This window comes from Babylonia areolata, chromosome 3, assembly GCF_041734735.1.
Source record: "Babylonia areolata isolate BAREFJ2019XMU chromosome 3, ASM4173473v1, whole genome shotgun sequence".
Classification (NCBI taxonomy): domain Eukaryota; kingdom Metazoa; phylum Mollusca; class Gastropoda; order Neogastropoda; family Buccinidae; genus Babylonia; species Babylonia areolata.
In genome coordinates, this window is record NC_134878.1 from 55123570 (window position 1) to 55143436 (window position 19867).

Below are 19867 nucleotides of genomic sequence, written 5' to 3' on the forward strand. Positions count from 1 at the left end.
TGAAGATCCTATATGGTAAGTGAAATATGAAACAGATAAAAGCACATGCAAACATATAAAAAAAACCCAAAAAACATAAATGATGTGCCTGATGATTGATGTCTTCTGATTTTTTTTGGTTTTTTTTTTTTTTATCATGAAGAATAAATTCATTGGTTGTGGTTCATGTTTATGTGCATTTGGTTGGTGGCATGAGCTCAGTACGTCTTGCCCAGAAGATGTTTTGTAGGTCTTGCTCATAAAGCTTGTTCAGATGACATGTGATGTAACTGTTACAGATTACAGAATACTTTATTATATCAACAAGATTAAATCCATGCTGGATCAGTAGAAACAGCCTTTTTTTTGTGTCTGATATTCCATGTTGTCTCATTGAGTCAGTAATGACCTAGATTCACCAAAATTCAGAAGCAACTTGTAGTGACTGCTAGTTAGTGTTATACAACATAACAAAGCCAAGGATGATATATAATGGAAGAGCAAATGAGAGCACAGCATATGAGAATGAATCACACAAAAAAAAAGAAAAAAAAAGGCACTGAAAAACAAGACACTCAATGAATACAGGGTTCAAAAATTGAAATGGCTTGGCTAACATCTGTACCAGTTCCACATGCTTTTATATCAGGTCCTGAATTTTACATTGGTTTTGAAGCAAGTGTTGATCAACAAACCTGTATCAGCAAGGAAATGATGGCAGGTTTTTGTGAGTTTTTTTTCAAAACTGTAGTATATAGCACGGTCTAGTATGAATATTGTTGTGCTAATGTTTCCATGGTTCATCACAGCTTTACAAATGCTACAGCTACTGCTGCTGCTGCTGCTCTGTGTGTATGTTTGTGTGTGTGTGTGTGTGTGTGTGTGTGTGTGTGTGTGTGCATGCAAATTAGATATATAAATAAAATCAATGATCTCTTTATTAAGAGGAGCTGATTCTGAAAGTTTTTTTCAGTCCAATAATCTGGAATCGCCTTCAGTGTAACATTAGACTTCCTCCTCCACAGCCTTTTTCAAATCTTCTCTGAAGACCCATTTATTTAACCAGTACTGATTATCTTTGTCCACCACAATTCCAAACTGTGTCTTATACATGCTACAAATGTGTGTGTGTGTGTGTTTGTGTGTGTGTGTGTGTGCGCGCGCGCGTGTGTGTGTGTGCGAGTGAGTGAGTTGGACGAGTTGTGTCATGATGTCTGTCTGAAGTTTGTGTAAACTGATTCATTTTATTGTTTCGTTCTTTCTAGTCGGTGAGTTGTTGTTCAATGTAAAGCGCTTTGAGCTTTGTTTGAGAAAAAGAAAGCGCAGAATATAGTGTTCATCATCATTATTATCATCATTAATGTGGAGTGATGGCCTAGAGGTAACGCGTCCGCCTAGGAAGCGAGAGAATCTGAGTGCGCTGGTTCGAATCACGGCTCAGCCGCCGATATTTTCTCCCCCTCCACTAGACCTTGAGTGGTGGTCTGGACGCTAGTCATTCGGATGAGATGATAAACCGAGGTCCCGTGTTCAGCATGCACTTAGCGAACGTAAAAGAATCCACGGCAACAAAAGGGTTGATCCTGGCAAAATTCTGTAAAAAAATCCACTTCAATAGGAAAAACAAACAAAACTGAACGCAGGAAAAAATACAAAAAAAAGAAAAAAGAAAAAAAGGGTGGCGCTGTAGTGTAGCGACGCGCTCTCCCTGGGGAGAGCAGCCCAAATTTCACACAAAGAAATCTGTTGTGATAAAAAGAAATACAAATAGTAGTAGTATTGTTGTTATGTATTGGGATATTTATTTATTTGAGAAAAAGACTGGACAACGGAAAAGAATAATGGTTTTTTGCTTTCAGGTGGGATGCCCCAGCTGTGAGGACTAGCTGTGCAATAGTTGTTGGCTACATGGCCTCTGGTCAGTGACAGAAAAAAAAATTTTTTTTTATTCACTTTTTTTTTTTTTTTTTTAAGCAATAATTAATAAAATAGGAATCAAGACTAGTTTATTGTCTGTACACAGGTGCAGTAATTTACTATTCAACATAAACAAAATGAAATAGAAATATGTGAAAGCTAAGTAAGTTAGAATTAAGTTTGTTTTTTTCCTTCTTCCCCCCCCCCCCCCAGCCCCCCCCATCCCCCCCTCCCCAGCTCAGTTGAATGTGGTTCATGGAGCACCTCTTTCTCTTTTTTTTTCTCTTTTTTTTTTCTCCATTGGTGTGTCTTCTTCTTCTTCTGCGTTTGTGGGCTGCAATTCCCACGTTCACTCGTACGCACACGAGTGGGCTTTTACTTGTATGACCATTTTTACCCCACCATGTAGGCAGCCATACTCCACTTTTGGGGGTGTGCATGATGGGAATGTTCTTGTTTCCATAACCCACTGAACGCTGACATGGATTACAGGATCTTTAACGTGCGTATTTGATCTTCTGCTTGCATATACACACGAAGGGGGTTCAGGCACTGGCAGGTCTGCACATATGTTGACCTGGGAGATCGTAAAAATCTCCACCCTTTACCCACCAGGCGCCGTCACCATGATTCGAACCCGGGACCCTCAGCTTGAAAGTCCAATGCTTTAACCACTCGGCTATTGCACCTGTCGTTTGGTGTGTCAATATGCCTTGTGAAGAAGAGTAAGTTAATGACAACCCACTCTCTCACTGTGTCTGTTTCTCCATCTGTTTCACTTTGTGCTGTGTTGTGCTTATTTGATTGACGGAGGAGATTTCTGTCTGTCAGTTATTTCAACTTAGTTTCAACTTGTCCTGCTTATATGTCCTCAAGAATGGAAGCGGTTTACTATTTACTTGTATAAAGTGTTCAAATTTTGAAATGCATTATGTAGTTAATTGATATTAGTTGTGCGTTATTCAGTTAATAGTTTATTATTTTATATCATTTACTGTTGTGTTTTGTCATTAGTATACTATAAGTATGACTTTATTGTTTTGGAATGCTCATTCACAGTAACTCTGCTGTGAGGGGCCATGACTTTTATTGAATAATTTATCTATATCCATATATAATTATATTTCTCTGTCAGTCTCTCTCTGTGTCTCTGTCTGTCCCTCTCCCTGTCTGTCTGTCTCTGTCTGTCTGTCTGTCTGTCCAACCTTGCTTGTCAGTTTATATTCTATCAATCTGTACCTTTACTACCAACCCCCATACCCTCAGACCCTACACCTAGCCTCACTCACTGACTCACTGTCTCCTCTTTTTTGTGTGTGTTTTAATACTTGAATTGCGTGAGGCGCTGTGGCAGAATCAGTAAGGCGTTGGGCTTCTGATCAACTGGTCAGGGTTCGATCCCCCACTTTTGACTTGGTGTTGTGACCTTGGGAAAGTCACTGATTGATTTTCCCCACTCAACAGGCGCAATAGGCGAGTGGTCAAAGCGTTGGACTTTCAATCTGAGGGTCCCGAGTTCGAATCTTGGTGGCGCCTGGTGGGTAAAGGGTGGAGATTTTTCTGATCTCCCAGGTCAACATATGTGCAGACCTGCTAGTGCCTGAACCCCCTTCGTGTGTATACGCACGCAGAAGATCAGATACGCACGTTAAAGATCCTGTAATCCATGTCAGTGTTCGGTGGGTTATGGAAACAAGAACATACCCAGCATGCACACCCCCTGAAAATGGAGAATGGCTGCCTACATGGCGGGGTAAATAAACAAAACGGTCATGCACATAAAATGTTCAATGTTACATGTTTGTCTGAGTGTGTAGGTGTGCGTGCCTGAAATCTGATTGAGTGACACAGGAAACGATTGATGAGCGCCCAATGGCAACCGTCAGTCAGCTCTACCCAGGTGGGCAGCCTGCTGTATAAATGACTCTGTGTGTGTGTAAAGCGCTTAAGAGCTGGTCTCCGACCGAGGATAGGCGCTATATAAGTGTCCATATCAATCAAGATGTGAATGGGTACCTGACTTTGTTTGGGAAGTTTGGTTTGGCTGGAGGAGAGGATTAGACCCCACCTTCCTATGCCGAGCCCTGGACACAGTGGATAATGAATCACTGCTCCGATGGCCATAGAATTAAACTGTCATGGGACCTTTGACCTTTAATTGCAGAAGTACATGCAGATGTGGAATTTATTTGGATGTTTGGCTTGGATGCAAACAGTGACTTGATGTATGACATTGAAATGCTTGAGCAAGTGGGTGGGTGGGTGTTGCAAGAAACACGTTTGTGTTGTGGCTGCTGTTGGTCTGACCCATGTGTACAACAGTTTTTTTTTGTGTTTTTTTTTTCAGATTTGGTGATCATGACAATACACTACAAACACATTGGGGAGGTGTTCTACTTTTTCCACCATGGGGCGTCCATGTATGCGTATTACTATGTGATGGTAAGGCTGTACTTGAGTGCAGTAAGCAAAAAAAATGGTTGATTTTACTTCATTTGTAGTTATTGCATAGTTAATGTGTGGCTCTGAAAAAAAAAAATCAAAAAGTCATCATGGATAATGAGACCGTTATCAGGATTGAAAAAGTCTTGGGGGACAAAAAATACAAACAAACAGTATCACAAAATTATGAGTGACAAAAAACAGCATCACAACATCACAAAATTAAGGGGGACAAAAAACAGCATTACAAAATTATATAACAGTGTAATAGGCACTTACAAATGGCATGATAGGTACTATGGAAATTGATGAAATTTGGAAAAAGCCAGCTTTGATCTTGCCAAAATGACAAAAAAAGAACTTGTAGAGATCATAATCAGCATATCAGATCATTTGGTCAAAAGTGAGTTTTGCAACCTGGGATGTCAGTAGGATCCGTATCCACAAAACTTACAAATAAACAAATACATAAGATATGAAATATGAATATATAAATATAGATATAAAGTACATAAAAATAAATACATGTAAATAGAAAGCTGGAGAAACTGTGGACAAGGAAGGGGCAAGGGAGTAGGTGGAGTGGGGGGCTGTTTTGGGAAGAGGTAGGTTTTAAGGCAGGACTTGAAAGAGCTGAGTGCAGAGACCTGACAAACTGAAAGAGGGAGCTCATTCCATCGACTTTGGAAAATTCTCTGTGCTAAGCAAGCAAACTTATGCATAACTCAGCCCCTATGATCAAGAGAAGGCTTTTGGTGTAATTTACTGGTTTGCCATGGAGCATGTGACATATTAATTCACAGAACGTGGTTCATACACACACACACACACTCTCTCTCTCTCTCTCTCTCTCCTTCATACACACTCTCCCTTTCCCTCCCTCTCTTTCTCTCTCTGTCTATCTCTACACATATAAGTTACAATGTGGAACATTGATAAAAAATGTGTGCACACAGCTGGCTGAAACTTAACAAGCCATTCCATTTGTGTACTCAAATACCGTAAACTACCATGTAAACACCCAGTATCAAGTGTACGCCCGCTCCACACCTTTGGCTGAAAGTTGTCCATAGGGTAAAATACCATGTAAGCTCTTCCCCCCCCCCACCCCCCCCCCCCCCCCCATTTTGAAGAGAGAGAGAGAGGAAAAGAAAAGAAAATGATCATGAACCGATAATATAAAGTAATAATTCAGTTTGCTATTTGTGATCATGTTGCTTTTACAAAGCAGTGCAGATTTAGAACCAGAGATGAAAGGATAGAATGTCTGCATGGTGTTGTCATCATTGTGTCGACGGGGCAGTTCAGTTTCAGTTTCAGTAGCTCAAGGAGGCGTCACTGCGTTCGGACAAATCCATATACGCTACACCACATCTGTCAAGCAGATGCCTGACCAGCAGTGTAACCCAACGCGCTTAGTCAGGCCTTGAGAAAAAAAAAAATAAAATAAAATAAAATAAAATAAAGGTGAATAAATAATAGATAAGCTTACATAAATATATAAATAATAATTATGATAATAAAAATTTTTTTTTTAAAAGGTAGTGAAAGACCTAAGTGCAATAATCATATAATGATGTCACTCCTTGATGCATTGTCTTGTTTTAGTGGCTAGCGTTTTGTTTTCAACTTGTCTGCAGAGGATTACCGGTAGGTCTGCCCCTGCACACTCAGTCAGTTCAAGTCATTACCAGTCACCGGAATGCCGTGGAACAAATTCTACAGTTGTGCATGTGATTTTTTTTGATTTTTTTTTTTAAACATTTTTTTAATTCCATTTTGATAGGTTGACATTTTACAACAACAGCATCTTAATGGACATTTATAAAGAAGAAAAAACAAACAAAGAACAAAAATAACAAAACAAAAAATAAACAAACACCATAAATACTCTGATAGAAACAGCCAAGCAGCTGGATTATACACTGGTTGGTTATCATCATGGAGTATTATCATTCATTTCTTAAGATCTTACACAAGCTTCCAGGAATACAAACTGTCAAGTATCTTAGAACACGTTCACAGCAAGTGAACACCTCAATCATTTCTTATGAATATCAATAAAAAGAAAATAAATCTGGGTGGTTAATTTTCGTTAATCATTACCAGTCACCGGAATGCCGTGGAACAAATTCTGCAGTTGTACATGTGAATTTTTTTTCTTTTTTAACTCTGGGCATTATCCTTTTGATGAAGGGCGCAGCAGCCGAGTGGTTAAAGCATTGGAGTTTCAGTCTGAGGGTTCCAGGTTCGAAGAATCTCGGTAACGGCGCTTAGTGGGTAAAGAGCGGAGATTTTTCCGATCTCTAACGGCGCCTAGTGGGTAAAGAGCGGAGATATTTCCAATCTCCCAAGTCAACATATGTGCAGACCTGCTTGTGCCTGAACCCCCTTTGTGTGTAAACAGAAGCAGAAGGTCAAATATGCACGTTAAAGATCCTGTAATCCATGTTAGCACTCGATGGGGTATGGAAACAAGAAAATACCCAGCATGCACACCCCTGAAAATGGAGTATGGCTGCAACATGGTGGGGTAAAAAACGGCAGTGCACAGAAAAGTCCACCCGTGTACATGCGAGTCAACGTGGGAGTTGCAGCCCACATAGAAGAAGAAGAAGAAGAATCCTTCTGATGTTGCACGTTTAATAACGCATGGGATGAATGTCCAACCAGTACTTTGTGGTGAAAATAAGGAAGATAATGGGCCCCTGCAAATGTCCAAGTACCCAGTAAATGCCCATCCTCAACTTAAGCCTTTCTCTTACGACCACAGACATATCCACAGTTTAGGGGTAACTACATAATCAGGTGTGCTGCATACACTTACCTCCCTTGCAAAAGCAACTGCCTTGATGAGTGTTTGAAGCAGTTTCTCCGGTAGTTTTGGCTGGACTTTGTTTAGTGTTGTATGAAGTGAAAAGCTGTTGAGCATGTCAACAAAGCTGGCAGAACATACTGTAGAGAAGAGGTGGCTAGAATTTTGTTTGATTTTCCACACAACGTCAACAACAGCAGCTATGAAAACATGATAGAAACATCAACAGGAAGGGGGCGGGGGCGTGTCAGAAGTGGATATAAAAAAAAAACCCCAATATTTTAGCTTGAAGCCTTCATTTTTGGGTTTTCATCTACTATGAAACCCTCCAAAAGAAAGCTTCAAGACAAATATTGTTTACAGTGAGCTTTTGTGTTGTATTATTCTGTGATAGTGTTTGTGGGTGTTTTGGTGGGAGTGTGTGTGTGTGGGTGTATGTGAGTTGTTATGTATAGTGTTTATGTTTAAAACAACATGATAGTGCAGGAAACAACTTATTTTGCACTTGGTTGTTGTGTCTAATGCATTAGCTTATATTTCAGCACTATTTTCACACATAAAATAAACATACCTGAATTTTCTTCTTCCCCCCCCCCCCCAAATATTCTGTGTATTTTTTCTCTAAAAATCAGAGTTATATTCCCCTGATTGGGAGTTATCTCATCCTGTCAACAATGAAGTTATGATAATTTATATTCTCCATTCATTTTTCTTCAAGAAAATATGTACTTTTACATACTTTTGAGTATAATTTTAATTTGTGTAATTTTTTTTAGAAGTTGGTTATTTTGCAAAAAGCACCAATAGTTCCAGAAGTTAAAGGGGTAAAAGTGAAATTTATGCAAAGAGGGAGTGGGTGCTTACAAGGTAGTTTACAGTATATACACTGCAAATATTCCTTCTGTTGTGAAGCTGAGAGCATACTGTTAACACTGCTATATATGAATTTATCCACATCTAACAGTGTTTCTGTTGTATGCGTGTGTGTCACAGACTTACGGGGTGCTTCCATACTTTGCCAACTACCGCCTTGTGGCAGAATTCTCAACTCCTTTCGTTAACCAGAGGTAAGACAAGTGTTTTGATGGACCTAATGATAAATAATCAGATGTATCAGACATCATTTGACCAAAATAAAGTGTTTGAATACAGCTTTCAGTGTAGCAGCTCCTGTGGGAAGGTAGATACTGAAAGATTTCAAAGGAGACAAGTATCCATTCTTAATTACCCTGAAAAATATATTGTCATATGATTGCCAGTATTTGCTCTTTAGTTGCTAGACTAGCAAAATCTAAAATGGGGCATGAAATAAATGAAAGCATAAATCACATTTCCTGGAGGGCATTTACTCTGACATTTGCACATTGCAGTGAAAATATTTAGCCTTGTGTATGCATGCCTTCACTTCTGTCACATTTTGATTGTTGTGCAAGACTTGAAATGTGATATTAGATTCAAAAGTAATGTTTAGCCGACAGAACTCCACCCTCTGTTGCTACCCTTCTGCCACCACCCCTGTTCATCAAGTCAAAATAATACTGAATGATGTAAGATATATTAGCCCTCATCACTGCACGGTTGTGGTTGTTGAATGGTTAGACTTCTGGATTCGCACCTGAGTTTCCTGAGTTCAGTCCATGGCGCGCCTGGTGGGCTAAGATTTTTCCAATCTCCCAGGTCAACACATGAGCAGACATGCTTGTGACTGCACCCTCTCAGTGTGAATACGCATGCAGAAGATCAAATATGCACATTAAAGATCCTGTGATCCATGTCAGCGTTTGGCGGGTTATGGAAACGAGAGAATACCCAGCATGCACAACTCTGAAAATAGAGTATGACTGGGTACATGGTGGGACAATAAACAAACGGTCATATTCATCAAAAGTTACACGTTAGTGTGAATGTGTGTGTGCATGTGCATGACTGAAACCTGACTGAATGTCACAGAAAACAAATGATGAGCTCCCAGAGGCAGCTTTCAGTTGGCTCAGCCTCTACCCAGGTAGGCAGTCTGTTGTGCAAATGGCTCCATGTTTATCAAGTGCTCAAAAGACTAAGCTGTAAATGATTTCTCATTGCAGTGGAGAAACCATTCATCATACAGCTCTTACTTTGTTGCTGACCCAGCTGTAAGCTGTAAGCTTACGTCAATCTTTGATATAAGCTGAGGTTTTTGGCGAGTTATTCACGCACAACAGACCAAAAATAAATTACCAATGTCACAAAATACCAGCCCTCAACTTAAACATTTTTTCAGGTGGTTCCTGAACGTGTTGGGCTACAGCAAAAGCAGCCCCCTTTTCGTCGCTAACGGCATCGCCATGGCTGTGACGTTCTTCGCCGTGCGCATCGCAGTCATGCCTCCGTACTGGCTGAAGGTGTACAGCGTGTATGGGACTGAGCCCTTCAACCGCTTGGGCCACATACAGCTGGTGCTGGTGATCACCTGTGCCGTCTTAGACATTATCAACCTGTACTGGTTCTACAAAATCTACACGGGGTGCCGTAGAGTGGTGGAGATGTTTTTCCTCCGGAGAAACCGGGAGGATGGTGGTGGTTGCCTCAACAACAAGGGACATGCAGGTGTGAAAGTGAATTAATTTGGTGTGGGTTTTTCTTTTTGAAAAAAAAATTTTTTTTTTTTACCTTTTTCACTTTTCTCTCATGTGTGTGTGTGTGTGTGTGTGTGTGAATACAAGTTGCTTCAGAAATAGGTTTGTTTCTCTAGTGTTGGTGAAAGCATATTGCAGTTTGCAGTTAGATGAAGTTAAGAGAAAAAGAAAAAAAGAAAGAGAGAAAAATGATGTATTCTTTTGAAAGGTTTGTGAATGCTTGAAATTGATGTTTACTGTTGATGAGTGTTGGTGTGTGTGTGTGTGTGTGTGTGTGTTAAGTTTGTTTGGCGCTTTGTTGTTCTTCTTTTGCTCTTTTATGTTTGTTTGTTTGTTTTTTTTTGTCTCCTCTTCATCCAGGCCAGATACTTGTCACAGAAATACAGTTACTTTGTGTATGTGCACTGGTGTGTATGTTACTCCGTGTGTGTGTGTGTGTGTGTGTGTGTGTGTGTGATATCATGTGTGATATCATATTCTTGCTTCTTGATGATGCATGCCAATGTCTTTCTTCATCAAGCGTCTCATAGTGTAGGACTGGGGCTCATTCAGATTTCTGTCAAACCTCTCTCAGGTGTCTTGCTCTGCAACTAAACGATGATTGTCTGCAGTAGGGTTCTCAGTAGGTGGTGTCCTAAGCAGGCGTATTGTTCTGCAACAAAGTTTGTAGCCTCCTAGTGATGTAACATCAGTGGTTCTCTGTGGACTGTTGACGCTGGGACTGCCACAGACGAATTCTGGTGTTGCTTTGTTAGGGGGACTAGGAATGAGCAGTGTGGGATTAATGCCACTGGAATGGTGTAGATGATGGGGTAGCAAAAAAAAAAAAAAAAAAGATATAAAGAAAGAAAGAAAGAAAAAAAAAAGAAAGAAAAAAACAACAACCCCTGACAATAAACACTTTCAGACGAGGTCTTCTTGTCTAACCCCTGTCCCTTCTCTCTCTCTCTCTCTCTCTCTCTCTCTCTCTCTTCTTTCTTCTACTTCTCTACGGTCCAAGTCTTTCTCCAGACTTCCTGCTTTTCTCTGTCTATGAGGCACCCCCTTTTTTCCCTTTTATCATAAGGATCAATTAGTTGAGTCAATCTGGAATTATAAGTACTTGGGAGGCCTTTTTAACACCCCTTTCCCCCTTTATTTTTAAGGATCAAATGGTTGACTCAATCTGGAATTATAAATATTTTGGAGGCCTTTTTAATTACAATCGCTCATGGAAGGAGGCAATCAAGGAGCACTGCACACTTGCAAATAGTATCATGGTTTCCTGCTTAAGAAAAAAATAGAAAAGATCATTTGCCGCTAGCTGTCCAGATTGATTTGTTTGAGAAATGTGTCCGTCCATTGCGGTTGCATGGATGTGAAGTTTGGGGATTTGAACAATTTTAACCTGTAATAGGTTGCAGTTACCGGTATGTTTCCTTAAAATGATTCTAGGCATGAAAACTTCAACCGTATCTTGCTTAGTCCTTGTTGAATTGGATTATTTTCCAGTGAATATTGAAATAAAAGCTGGGGCATTGTGATTTTGGTATAATCTTTTCATTGAATCAGTGTGTGATTCTGGAAAGTTCTGGCTCCAGAATGTTCATTGACTTTTAAACTATCTTGGTTTCTCTTTTGTTTGGAGAAACCCTGTGTATTCATTGAAACAATTCAAGAGTGTGTGTGTTTCAGCTATCATGTGTTTAAAAAGAATTTTTCCTCAGAAAAATATTTGTTAGTCATACTCTCTCCTACAGCCCATGACTGAATTTAGACTTTCAAGCCATGAACTCCCTGTTCAGCTGGATAGACTGCTATTAATACCTTTTTTTTTTATATCATAATTATTATTTATTTATTTACTTATTTATTTATGTAAGCGTATCTATTATTTATTCACCTTTTTTTCTTTTTTTTTCTTTTTTTTTCTCAAGGCCTGACTAAGCGCGTTGGGTTACGCTGCTGGTCAGGCATCTGCTTGGCAGAAGTGGTGTAGCGTATATGGATTTGCCCGAACGCAGTGACGCCTCCTTGAGCTACTGAAATTGAAACTGAAACAATACCTAGACAAGAAAGCATACACTGTTAAACTTGAATGAAGTCTGCAATGAATTTCTTTTTGTTGTTCAATTGTTCGTGCAGGTCAGTAACAGTGAAGAAATACTTCCAGCGCCACTCAATTCTGAATGTCATTTTATTAATCAGTTCTTTATTCCCAGTCGTTAAGAATTGCACCTCAGTAATGGTATGCAAATACTTGCAGCACCACACGATGCTGAATTTCATTTTGTTATTCAGTTGTTCATTCGCAGTCATTAAAAATTGATGGTCAGTAATGATGAATAAATACTTCCAACACCCCCCAATACTCTAAAATTGATAAGCCTTATGAATACACAACGTAGATCCAAACTTGTTATACTTGCAAAATTTATCCATGTCATTATGAATTTATTTTCCATAAATAAGGTATAAAGGTAGAGACCAGAGACTTTGATGACAACACTTTCTGTAACTGTCTTGCTGTATACTTACTACATCATGTACTTGCTTGTTTGTTGAATGAGGTAGTTTATTATATTTTCTGTGTTTGAATGTATAGGACTGTAGTGCACTGATTTCTGTCACATGTTACTTGTATGTTCGTCTTAGACTGAATGCATGCCCGTTGGGACCTAAGTTTGAATTAAACTGTTCAGACTGTTCAAAACTTTCTTTATGCTGCTGCTTCTCTCTCTCTTTCTCTCTGTCCCTCTCCCTCTCTCTCAGTCCATCTGTTTTTCTGCATCTTTAAATAATGAATCACACACAAGTTCTAATAGCACTTAAATGAGAGTATCCTGTCACAATGATTTTTTTTTTCCTTGAAACAGTCATTCACAAATTATTTGAAATAAAATAAAAATTAAGTAACAGCATTAACTTGCACAGTTGCAGTATCCTTGCTGGTTTCTGCGGCTGCTTGGTTTTGTTCTTTTAAGATGTACCTAGGGAGACATAAGTGATCTTGACAGCATGACCCATGAATAGGATCTCGCACAATGGGATTCAAGTCTCTGTCAGTTGACACTGTTCAAGTTGCATTCAAAGCATCTGGTTTTTATTATTATTATTACTATTGTTGTTTTGTTGTTGTTATTTTTATTATTATTATTATTGTTGTTGTTGTTGTTTTTATTATTATTATCATCATTTTTTTTTTAAACGAAATCATCTGCTATGATCTCCAAAACTTTTTCTGATTCTTCTTCTGTAGGATGATATTTGTCGATGCGTACACCTGCTCTTGTGTGGAATTGGCCCGAATCACACTGAAACAGTGTCTGACAACAATTGTTTATTAGTGACATTATAAGACATAGTTCTCTCTTGTCATTTTGTGTATGAGAGAGAGGGAAGGTTGGGGGAGGGGGGAGGAGGCAGGGTGAGAGAGAGAGAGAGACAGAGAGGCCAGACCAGACAGACCAGACTTCTTTTTTTTTGAGAAAACAGTCATGTCCATTTCAAGAGGGGATGGGGTTGGGTGGGGGATGTGTAGGTGTTGGAGGGAAGCAGGATGAAATCTAATCTACTTACACATATCAGGAAAAAAAAAAAAAGAAGAAAAGAGACAGACAGACAGAGTGTGCATGCATACATGCAGGTGTTTGTGTATGTGGAGGAATGTTGTTCAGCGTCCTGCCACTCACACTGCTGACTGTAGAGATTGTGCCATGTGCATGGATGAGCAGAGCAAGAAATTCCTTGACATTTACATCTGGTCACAGAGGACCAGTGTGGCATTGATTCTGCTGGTCCTCAACTGCTGTGGGTGGTCCACCTTTAAATTGCATTGCATTTTGCATTTATTTATATCTGTATACATCTCTCTCTCTCTCTCTATATATATATATATATATATATATCTGTATACATCTTATACATCTATATAATATGTATATGTATATATATATATTGATATATATATGTGTGTGCGTGTGTGTATTGGGTGATGAAATACTAAGCCATGACCTGCTGATAAACACAAGTAATGCGAGTGAAGAATTCTAAAAGGCATATAAGAAAAATTGCACAAATTTTATCCTGAGTTTAGTGTAATTGCTGATTACAAACGTGTGTGTTTTTTTCTGTTGTTGTTTTTGTTTTGTTTTTTTTCTTCAGCCAAATGACAGAGTCACTTCAGTATGAAAGACATCAGTTTATAATTGTTCAAAAGCAGACATACATACACACTCCTACGTGTGCACTGTTTCGTGTTTTGAACAGAACTTCGGTTTATAATTGTTCAAAAGCAGAGTCACATACACACTTCTGCATATGCGCTGTTTCATGTTTTGAATATTCAAAGAATGCATGCTGACTGGTACTTTCAATAAAAAAAATATTTAAAAAAAACTCTGTTACTGCTCTCTTTCAGAGAAAAGTGGGTTTTTATGTGTGTTGCCTTTAATCAAATCAAACTTTACGATATATCCATGATGATTTCATTGATGAGTGTATGTGGCTGTATATGTAGAAACAGTGGGTACGTCTTGTGTTATTTCACCTGTTTGTCTTAGTGTGTGAGTGTTCTGTCTTAGTGTGTGAGTGTTCTGCTCCACTCCTCAACACTGGCAGATAGGAAGGAAGGTGGGAGAATGGTTAAGACACTTATTTGCCAATACAGTGTCTGTGAGGGTCTGGGATCGATTCCAGCTCTCGCCCTTTCTCTGGAAAATCAAACTGAGCATCTTGTCACGCGGATGAGATGATAAACCAAGGCCCCTGTGCAGGCACTGATAAAGAACCCATGGCAACATGTGTCATCCTCTGGCTTAATTCTGTAGAAGAAATCCACTCTGACGGGTGCAACAGCCGAATGGTTGAAGCGCTGGACTTTCAATCTGAGGGTCCCGGGTTGGAATCTCGGTGCACCTGGTGGGTAAAGGGTGGAGATTTTTCTGATCTCCCTGGTCAACATATGTGCAGACCTGCTAGTGCCTGAACCCCCTTCGTGTGTATGTGCATGCAGAAGATCAAATACACACGTTAAAGATCCTGTAATCCATGTCAGTGTTCGGTGGGTTATGGAAACAAGAATATACCCAGCATGCACACCCCCGAAAACGGAGTATGGCTGCCTACATGGTGGGGTAAATAAGTAAAAACGGTCATACACGTAAAATGTCTGTCTGAGTGTGTATGCATGTGCGTCTGAAATCTGATTGAATGACACAGGAAACAAATGATGAGCACCCAGTGGCAACCGTCAGTAGGCTGTACCCAGGTAGGCAGCCTGTGGTGCAAATGTCCCTGTGTATGTAAAGCGCTTAGAGCCTCTGACCGAGGATAGGCGCTGTATAAGTATCCACATCAATCAATAGGTAGGTACACAAATATATGTATATGCACTCAAGGCCTGACTAGCGTGCTGGGTTATATTGCTGTCGGGCATCTGCCTAGCAGATGTGGTGTAGCGTATATGGATTTGTCTGAATGCAATGAGATGGTGAGAAACTGAATCTGAAGGACAGACAGTTCTACATGCCACACACATGTTGTGTAGGTGCATTATTTGGCAATGATTGCATTTGTAGTTTTCATTATTTTTTTATTTTATTATAATGGAAGTCATATGCAATGATAAAGGGCATTATCTTCATCGTTCTCTCTTTCTTTCACTCTCCCTATGTCCTCTCTCTTTCTCCCCCATTTTGTTACTCATTATTGTCTGTGGTGTGAACAGTGTACTCTTGAGTGAAATGTATGTGTTGAATTTAACTTGAAAGAACTTGAGTTGTAGCTTTAGTGTTTGTGTTTTTTTCCTGTTTTCATTTTACAAAAAAAAATGTTTTTCTGAAAGCATAAAAGAATTATTACAATGATGTTTTTGTTTGGGGTTTGATATTCCAGTGTTTGCATTGCTAAATGGAGACAACTGAAAGCTTTTTTCTTTTTTTTTTTTTTTTTTTCTTACTTCAGTACTGTTCACCACCAGATTTGATGCTGCTTATGATGAGTGTTTAAAAATCATTTCTTGATTGATGAAACCTCAGCACTTTTGAATTATTGACATCTGTTATTTTGCAGCGTCTTTATATTGACTTGCGTGTGTGAAGAAAAATGAGTCTATTCTCTATGTAGTCACATGGTCTCAGTTGTCTGTGTGTCTGTCTGTATTTTGAATTTTCTACTTCAGGATGTAATCACCTGGTCTTGATTGTGTGTGTGTGTATGTGTGTGTGTGTGTGTGTATGTATGTCTGTCTGTCTGTCTGTGTCTGTGTGTTTGGTTGTGAGTATCTGTTTCTGTGTCTGCATGTTTTTGGACTGATATTTCCAGCTTCAGGTTTCGTTATAAACCATACCATGCACAATGGAAAAATGCATTCTTTCTCTCTCTCTCCTTCTCTTTCTGTGTGTGTGTGTGTGTGTGTGTGTGTCTGCCTCTGTCTCTCTCTTGTTTCTCCTTATTCTTATTTGGTTTTACATGCTGCTGTATCTGCATGTGGAATGTATCCTGATATTTTGTCTGTATGTCATGGTTGTGGGATCAAAAGCTTCAAAGTTTTAGGGTTGTATAAAAATATTTCTGGTTCTTAGTCTGGTTCAACATTTATTAACTCACTCAGTATGGCCAGTCCTCTCTTCTCCTCTACACAGACCCCTCGGATGTCCAGTGGGTGTCTGAATGACCCAACCTTTTGCTTCCGTCGTCAGAATTGTGGTATTCTTTGTCAACATTCACCTCTTCAGTATAAGAGCCTTCCGCTTGCAATATTTTGATGGTGGTAATTGGGGTGAAACGCTGTTAACGTCTTCTCTTTCGCCGTTCGTATGGAGAGAGTTAAACTCTGGAATTCTCAGCATTTTTCCTTGCAGGTTCAAAGAAAAAAAAAAAAAAAAGAAAGAAAGAAAGAGAAAAAAAAAAGCAAAAGAAAGGTCCTGACATTGTAGCTCATATTATCCTGTCTCGAACACTTTCACTTTCTATGTGTTATGTGTAAAATTGATTGTTTTTTCACTTCTCACAAAATGAGAGTTGTGCATATACACTCACAGGCACATATCTGTACACAGGTATCGGGTATAAAAAATGCACATGCATTTGCAGTGTTCCTTTTTTAATTTTTTGAATGAAGAAAAAGTATTTAATTTTACACAGAATCATGTGGTTAGCAATGGTAAAATGCCTGAGTATATTCACACAAAAAACACCTTTGATGCATGCTCTTGCGTGCACACATGCGCAAGTGCACACACACACACACATATATATATATATACACATTTATACTTACATGTGTACTTACGCACACACAACATGCATTGCCTCCTTGACATATGTGTAAACAGTTTGTTCAGGTTTCTTTTATTTTTTGAAACAGTGTTCATGTGTGTGTTTACACTGGGCATTATATTGGGTATATATTGTAAAAGATAATTGCTGACTTTTTCTTTTCCTAACTTTATTTTGCCACTACATGCACCTGGACATGAAGTGTTTCTTGTCATGTTTACTCATTCACCTCATGGTGTATGTCTTTTTTTTTTTCTCTTGATATGTGTGTGTGTGTGTGTGTGTGTGTGTGTACTTGTGTGTGTGTGTGTGTACTTGTGTGCATGTGTGTGTGTGTGTGTGCATGCGTGTGTGTGTGTGTATGCGTGTGTGCATACGTGCTTGCACATGTACATGCAGATCAGACTTTCTGATCAGTGCACTTTTCATTTGCAGCAGCAAAACGTCCTTTCTGTTGTTACCAGCATTGTCTCACTGAGCACACATGATTGTGTGGAATGTTTTTCATGCGATTAAAGAAAAATGTTTATTTTGTTTGTTTGTGTGTGTGTGTGTTTGTCTCTGTGTGTGTGTGTGTGTGTGTGTGTGTGTGAATATATTTTGATATATATCCATGAGCATGTGCGTTGACTTCTGAATAACAGATGAAATCTTTTGGAAGAAAGGTGCAAAGCACAGCATTACACACAAACTCATACTGTGTTCTTTCATGTCTACAACAGTATCCATTGTTAAGGCTGCAACTTTGTGCTACAATACTGTCTTGCAAAATTTTATCTCCCCCCGCCCCATTTTTTTTTTTATTACTCTTTTTACTATTTCTTACCCTCATGAGTTGTTTGTTTTTCATACAGTTGATGAAAAAACATGAAAATCATTTTTTTGAACAAGTCTAGCTACAATTGGCATGACTACAAAGTGATCACAGTGTTTGACATTTTTGGATGCTGTTAGTTAATGGTTGGAATCATCGTGGCATTACTGCTTGGTTGAGGGATAGATATTTCCAGCTCTGCAGGTCAACATAATATTTAAGTGAGGCAGCAGGCGAAAACCTGGCAGAAGTTGCAGCCAGCAATTCTTCGCTTTATACAAAAACACATCATTCGAGTCAAAGTAATGAAAATTAAGATGTTTACAAATTTCTCATCTTTGAAGGCTTATCTTTGCTGTCGTTAAGTATTTCAGCAGAAAACCACATGAAACTAACTGGTTGATTGGTTTTTTGAAAAAATCATGTTTTCAGGTGCATGCACTGTATTTGTATTTGTATTTCTTTTCATCACAACAGATTTCTCTGTGTGAAATTCGGGCTGCTCTCCCATGGGAGAGCGCGTCGCCATACTACAGCGCCACCCATTTTTGTGTATTTTTTTCTTTGTGCAATTTTATTTGCTTTTCCTATCGAAGTGGATTTTTCTACAGAATTTTGCCAGGAACAACCCTTTTGTTGCCGTGGGTTCTTTTACGTGCGCTAAGTGCATGCTGCACATGAGACCTCGGTTTATCGTCTCATCCGAATGACTAGCGTCCAGACCACCACTCAAGGTGTAATGAAGGGGGAGAAAATTTCGGGGGCTGTGCAGTGATTCGAACCAGCACGCTCAGATTCTCTCGCTTCCTAGGCAGACGTGTTACCTCTAGGCCACCACTCCACTGTTGGTAATGCTGCACACATTAGTCACTGAAGTTGCAGTGTTCTGTGTATTTGACTCCAGGCTTTTCTGAAATAACGTCAGTGGAGGATTAGGCAATACACTGAATGACAGCAGTTAGTAAAAGTTATTTTGATCTGGGATCTAAAGCTGAAGTTCAAATGATTCACCAGCACTGAAGGGAAATATTTTGAGTTCAAACACAAATGCCGCCTTTGTCTCTGATTTGTATTACTCTGTGTGAAATTTGAGCTGCTCTCCTGAGGGATAGGGCATTGCTATACTGAAAGCCCCACCAATTTTTTTTTTTTTTTTTTTTTCCTGCCTGCAGTTTTTTGAAATTGGTTTTCCTATGTGGATTTTTCTGTAGAATTTTGCCAGAGGCAACCCTTTTGTTGCTGTGGTTTCTTTTACATGCGCTTAGTGCATGCTGCACACTGGACCTTGGTCTATCCTCTCATCCGAATGACTAGCGTCCAGACTACCACTCATGGTCTAGTGGAGGGGGAGAGAATACTGGTGACTGTGCCAGGATTCTCTCGCTTCCTAGTTGGATGCGTTACCTTGGGTCCATCATTCCACACAACAGATTCACTGTTGACTGCTTTCCTGTGGCATGACATTACTCCTCTATTCGCCATTCTGCGCTTCGTTTGAATACAGATAAAGAATAAGAATAAATTCCCATGCTTTTTCACAAAAAATATATATATATAGTTTATTTAATTCTGAATCTTTTGACACCACATACATGTTCAAGATAATTCTTGTTCTAAAGTTACAAGCAGGCAAATGTGTATTTTTTTTTTTCTTTTCATGAGCCGATTTCTCCATTTGCTCTGTTCGGCTTCACAAACTTTGAAAAATGGAAAAGAACACAACCAGTGAAACAGTGAAACTTTAATTCAAAAAAAACCCCACAGGGGCATATGGATATAAAAAGACACATACAATCATACCATTACGGAAAAAATGCAAAAAACTATGAAAGATGATCAGTTCTGTTTTTGTTTTGTTTTTTTGTTGTTTTTGTAATAATATTTTCTATGTTAATCTGTGATTTTTTTAATTTTCTGAAAGTAAATATCAGGCGGGATCATACAACACACCCCGCACACTGCTAAACTGCAGCAAATTATATATATATATATATTTTATCGACACGGGGGACTGTCGAACAATCG

The 19867-nt window shown here is 39.1% G+C and overlaps 1 protein-coding gene across 3 annotated transcripts in view; it reads left to right on the forward strand.

Moving 5' to 3' along the window:
* The window catches only part of LOC143280122 (TLC domain-containing protein 4-B-like), a 24258-nt gene extending 6708 nt beyond the window's left edge, over positions 1–17550 (forward strand). For all 3 annotated transcript variants that reach the window (XM_076584677.1, XM_076584678.1, XM_076584679.1), the window contains exons 3-7: positions 1–15; positions 1839–1897; positions 4244–4338; positions 8147–8220; positions 9414–17550. The exon at positions 1–15 is cut by the window's left edge and continues 75 nt beyond it. In XM_076584677.1, the coding sequence (XP_076440792.1) occupies positions 1–15; positions 1839–1897; positions 4244–4338; positions 8147–8220; positions 9414–9756 (586 nt within the window). In that variant the 3' untranslated portion in view covers positions 9757–17550. The remainder of the gene's footprint in view (positions 16–1838; positions 1898–4243; positions 4339–8146; positions 8221–9413) is intronic.
* The last annotated feature ends 2317 nt before the right edge of the window (positions 17551–19867 follow it).